Source organism: Aethalodelphis obliquidens, unplaced genomic scaffold, assembly GCF_003676395.1.
Source record: "Aethalodelphis obliquidens isolate GAN/ISIS:26980383/991018 unplaced genomic scaffold, ASM367639v1 scaffold1, whole genome shotgun sequence".
In the NCBI taxonomy this organism is placed as follows: domain Eukaryota; kingdom Metazoa; phylum Chordata; class Mammalia; order Artiodactyla; family Delphinidae; genus Aethalodelphis; species Aethalodelphis obliquidens.
In genome coordinates, this window is record NW_020837945.1 from 108,337,953 (window position 1) to 108,343,948 (window position 5,996).

General features: G+C 34.2%; 1 protein-coding gene across 2 annotated transcripts in view; it reads left to right on the plus strand.

The window, feature by feature from the left end:
- Window positions 1–3,742, plus strand: part of SLC33A1 (solute carrier family 33 member 1) — a 21,121-nt gene extending 17,379 nt beyond the window's left edge. For both annotated transcript variants that reach the window (XM_027113570.1, XM_027113578.1), the window contains 2 exons: window positions 1,803–2,018; window positions 2,703–3,742. In XM_027113570.1, the coding sequence (XP_026969371.1) occupies window positions 1,803–2,018; window positions 2,703–2,870 (384 nt within the window). In that variant the 3' untranslated portion in view covers window positions 2,871–3,742. The remainder of the gene's footprint in view (window positions 1–1,802; window positions 2,019–2,702) is intronic.
- The last annotated feature ends 2,254 nt before the right edge of the window (window positions 3,743–5,996 follow it).

The following is a 5,996-nucleotide window of genomic DNA, read 5'->3' on the forward strand; positions in this document are numbered from 1 at the left end:
TCTTTTTCTTTCTTCCTTTCTTTCTTCCTTCCTTTCTTTCTTTTTCTTTCTCTCTCTCTCTTTCTTTCTTTCTTCCTTTCTTTCTTTCTCTTTCTCTCTTTCTTTCCTTCCTTTCCTTTCCTTTTTTCTTCCCTCCCTGACCTGGGATTGAACCCAGGCCCTTGGCAGGAAAGCATGGAGTCTTAACCACTGGACCACCAGGGAATTCCCTGTATTAAAAATTATGACTTATTCTTTGTGGTTTTGGAAGCTGGGTGTTAATCTGCTTTTTTTTCTTTATTAAATGTTTGTAATCCCCAAAAGAACTGATCTCCACTTTTCCATAGTCTCACCCAAACTGCTGTTGCAGAATGGGTTTTTCTTTCCCTGGGAATAAATGGTTCAAATAAATGGCAGATGCCCAGTAGTAACCTTTGGGACTCAGTTGCAGTTATTGCTAATGTGTGTTTCAGATTCACTTTGGACCTATAGTACCTAGTTTAAACTCTTTGAAAATTATATTTACCAACTCCTCACTGCTTTTAACTGAAACCTAAAAATATGACTACCAGTTAACCTCAGTAATTTTTTGCATACATTTATATCATTTAGGAGAATTCCGTAGTGGATCATGTCTGACTAGCTGTATGTAAAAACACTGAGGCTAAGGTGTCAAATATAATTTTTTTTCTGTTTTGCACATAGTTAATGCTAGGTGCCAAATTGAAGCTAAGAGAAGTAGTTTAGCTTAGTAATGCTTCACTTCTTGAGTAAGTAAAGAAAAATATGATGTAGTTGTCCAAAAATCATTTGTTTGGCTTTGGATTTCATTAGAGAATTTTCCAAAGTGTAGTCATCGAAACTCAGAAAACCAGATGCTTTGTGGTAAAAATATTATAAGGCCAAGTAAATTTGAGAAATGATACATGACATAACCCCTCTTTATGTAGCATCTTAATCATTCCTTCAGCAAATATTAAGTGAATACACCTATTCCATGCCAGGAACCATTGTAAGTACTAAAATAAAACAGTGAATAAATCATGCCAGAATCCCTGCCCTTAAGATTATATTCTAAAGGCTTTCAGGAGGCCTACAGTCTAATTTTGTGTAACTTAGTGTTTCTCAGTCTTATTTGACTTTGGAACTCCTTTTTCTATGAACATCCCATGGAACAGTATTCAAAGGAATTCTATTTTAGAAACATGGGTTGTTTTCATGTTCCTAAATGAAGGGTTAATTCTTGCCTCTCAAGGAGATTTTTCTCTTTAGTTTGTCACATAAATTTTGAATTATATACATAAAATTATATATTCATATTCCCTTTGAATATTTGAGTGCTTATATGTATAATACATATATACTATACACACATATGATATATTTAGGTATAGTGTAAATATAGTGTTTTGCTTATTACTATATGGATCTTTCAATACTACCTCATCTGTCATTCTCAGTTGAGCCTTCCTTGACTACTTGTGATAAAATTAATCTCCCATATATTTAGGCTCTGATAGCACAATGTGTGTACTTCTTTTTTCAATACTTACCACATTTCATCATAACTATTTATTCCCTATTTTCCCAGCTTAGAATAAATTCTTCAAGGGCACAGAGGGACTGTGTCTTATTCATCTTTGTATTGCCATGACCAGACATTAAAGCCTGGCTTGTAGTAGGTGCTCAATAAATGTTTGTTGATTGAGTTTAATAAGAGTCATGAAAATTAATTTTCTGGTTTATGCTTTCAATGTTCTTAATTTAGACCATAGCTTTTTAAAGTCTAATTGTACTGAAGATGTTTTACATTTTCCCTGTAGGTTACATTGTATAGCATGTATGTTTCCATAATGGCTTTCAATGCGAAGGTTAGTGATCCACTTATTGGTGGAACATATATGACCCTTTTAAATACTGTGTCTAACCTGGGAGGAAACTGGCCTTCTACAGTAGCTCTTTGGCTGGTAGATCCCCTCACAGTGAAAGAGTGTGTAGGAGCATCAAACCAGAATTGCCGAACACATGATGCTGTTGAGGTAAGTATGTTGCAATTTTAGATAATGTTAAGGTAATATTAAGATATTAATTTCCTCGTTTTTGCCTCTAGAAGTACTACATCTTTTTAAAATTGTATCTGCCCATAGTTTCTAATAGCTTTTTCTTTCCCATCATAACTGAGGGTATAAACACTCACATCAGTAAGTGAAGCTCACTTGAAGTTGCTTCTCAGCAAGGGAGGAGCAGTCTCTCTCTCCTTCACCTTGTGTACCATTGTCCTTATACACTAGGCATTTAATAAATGCATGATTAATAGCTAAGGTATATAATGATATAAGAAGGAGAGTTCCATTGGCTATTCATATAACAAATGGTGTTAAAACTGAATGGTTAGTAGTTTGTTGATAAATTATTTCAAAGTAACAATAACCCACTTCTGGAGTAAATTCCTTGGAAATTTCCTCACATTTCCAAATATGAAAAGCTGTATCTTGAAAATGAATATTGTTTACAGCAAGAGCTGAAAATTCTTTTTAATACTGTTAGTAGCATTAGAGAGATTAAGATGCATTAACTTGTTTTGTCACTTGGAGTGAATGAAATGTTTTAACAAAAGTATATTTTGATTAATCCTTTAAATAACAAAGCAGAAACGTAATTGCTGAATACTTCCATTTTGAAATTGTGGAGTATTTATTGATATTATAATTTTATTTTTACAGCTTTGCAAAAAACTCGGTGGCTCATGTGTTACAGCACTGGATGGTTATTATGTGGAGTCCATTATTTGTGTTTTTATTGGATTTGGTTGGTGGTTCTGTCTTGGTCCAAAACTTAAAAAGTTACAGGATGAAGGACCATCTTCATGGAAGTGCAAAAGAAGCAAGTAATGCATTCACTACTGGACATTCTAGAACGGTAACTCTAGTTTAGTTTTAACTCAGAGTTATGATAATCAGTGTACAGGAGTATAAAATATTATTTTAAACAGGAAATTATTAATATAAAATGTCAAATGGTTAAAAATATAGAGACCTCTCTGTATATTTAAATATACTTTTCCTTGCCTTGTCAATGTATTTAAAGTTTACTTAAGGTCAGGAAATTGGTACTAAAACAACTTTTCTGATCTTGTTATTTGATTTATGTCTTTTTAATTTACTGACCAAAGCATGTTTTAAGCTGCAATGCAGTAGTCATGGGTGGTAACCTTGCAGTCAAGTATTGTTATCAGTACCTATCATTGAGCTATATTAAAATGTTTGGTAAAATATATTAAATGGAACAGAGCTTGATATTCAGGTACTAACTACAACTAGTTTGGCCTTGTTGGCAGTTAAATCTTATTTTGAATTGTAAATTGGTTAAATTTGTTGTGGAATTTGTTGAGAAGAGAATATAAACTACTGAAAAACCATTTTAGTTTTAACTTTTCTGACCATAACCACATTGTACTAATGAATCTGTGTTAAAAAGACTATTTTAAATGTATTTCCTGCTTTTGTAAGCATTAAAGACTTATAGGAAGATTATTCAAACTATTTTTTATAAAATGAAAGCTATGACTTTTATTGGTTCCCCTCCCCCTTCCCCCTTTTGAAAGATATTTTGATTACTTGTTAATTTTACCGTAAAGCTTACATATGGTTTTTTGTCATAAGTGCTTCATGGCACATGGACAGCTCACAAGTGGTTCAAATTTAATGTTGTATGTATGTTCATGGCAAAGTTTTGAAAATAAAAATTAAACGTTTTTCTTCAAGTAGTCTTCTTTTTATTATTGAGAGAAAAACAGTAAAACTTACTGATTAAGAAAAATTTAAATGAATAATAGTGTAATTTTAGAAACTGTTTTGAAGAGAGAGACAAAGACATTTTGTGCCTTTGACAAATAATGTGTTGGAAAAAGATTTCTTAATTAAGCACTGTACTAATGAGAAAAGCTCTCACAATTATACCGAATCAGGTACTATGTTTCCTCTTATTAAAACACATCCTTCTGTTTGTAAACTATAGTTTCTGGTGGGGAATTGCTATCCCAGGAGAATTAAGCTTTTGAGTACTTTAGCAATTTCCAACATATTATGTGTACCTGGTAATAAGGTTCTTTGCATATTTTGTGTTGTATGGTACTCAGACTCTTTAGAGATTACATAAAGCCTTCAAAAGTTAGAGAAAAAGAGATATTAAGTTGACTCTTATTTTTTTTTAACATCTTTATTGGAGTATAATTGCTTTACAATGGTGTATTAGTTTCTGCTTTATAACAAAAGTGAATCAGTTATACATATGTCCCCATATCAGTTGACTCTTATTTAATAATTATTATCTTTGTGGGAAAATACATACTAATGTTTGATTTTGTTAATTTTATAACATAGGTTGAATTTTAGAGTGGGGTTTTTATAAGTAATGGAGGATAAAATGGGTGGGAAAAAATGGCACTCAGCGTCTGAAGAAAGATAGAGGCAGTGGCTTCTAGAACTCATGCATTGCCATTGGAAAGCCTGTGTTGGGCATCACTGTCAGATCCTGAAGAATCACCTGGAAAATCGTCCTAGAGACATCCCAAACCATAGACTACAGTACTTTGTAACGTGTGTTGTCCTTTGTCATGTATTATAATCAAAATGTTTACATGAATAAAGAAAACCTACTAACTCTCATATGTGAAATGTATTTTAATTTTGTTTTTTTTTTTTTTTTTTGCGGTACGCGAGCCTCTCACCGCTGCGGCCTCTCCTGTTGCGGAGCCCAGGCTCCGGACGCGCAGGCTCAGTGGCCATGGCTCACGGGCCCAGCCGCTCTGCGGCACGTGGGATCTTCCCGGACTGGGGCACAAACCCGTCTCTCCTGTATCGGCAGGCGGACTCTCAACCGCTGCGCCAGCAGGGCAGCCCTGTATTTTGATTTTTAACTTTTGTATTAAGAAGCTCACATTGCCATAATTACCTTTATCTTTTCCCCATATTATTACAAATTATACATACTTTCAAACGTACTTTAAGTTTATAAATCATTGATGACTTGACGTTTTAAAAAGTATTTTAAGCCTTAACGGTAAGGTGAAAGCCATTCCATTAATTACACTTGCTCTAGAAATGAACACTTGCTTTGAATTGTAGTCATTTGGTTCTTTGGATACATGCTTGTAAGGTTTGCCAAAAAAATGACTTGTTAATATCAATGTTGCATACACTGATCACTGTTGGCATCTTATAAATGATCTACCTGAATGTGAGGATCTGTTTGTTGTAAATCTGCTAGAAAACACTGCCTATTTTTGTGTGTGTTTCTCCTTACTAACAGATCCTGATAAACTCTACCCTCAAGTATGAACATTAACTCCTCCAGTTAATGAATTATATATTTACTAGCTAATATTGAATATAAATACATATATACGTTTATAAATACATATATATATATACATCTCTTTATATCAGTATTTCCATTTGCACATTGGTTGCAACCCGTTTAAATCAAAAGACGAGTTTGAAAAGCTCTTATAAGATTAGCTAAGATTAGCTGAGACTAAAACTAAAAACTCCCTCCTTGGACTTCCCTGGTGGCCTAGTGGTTAGGATTCTGGGCTTTCACAGTGGTCACCTGGGTTCAATCCCTGGTTGGGGAAGATCCCGCAAGCTGCGTGGTACTCCTTTGTAAATATTTTAATTTTGCCTGATCAATCATAAAAAATTTGTTCAACACCTGAAATAGATTTCTCTATTTTTTATTTTTATTAAAAAAAATTTTTTTAATTTATTTTTTTGGCCACGCAGCACAGCGTGTGGGATCTTAGTTCCCTGACCAGGGACAGTGGGAACTATAGTGGGAGCTGTAGGGAGCTCCCCTACAGTGGGAGCTCAAAGTCTTAACCACTGGACCGGCAGGGAAGTCCCTAATTCTCTATTTTTAAAAATATTAAACCTTTGAGAGAATTCCCTGGTGGTCCAGTGGTTAGGAGTCTGCGCTTTCACTGCGGAGGGCCTGGGTTCAATCCCTGGTTGGGGAAC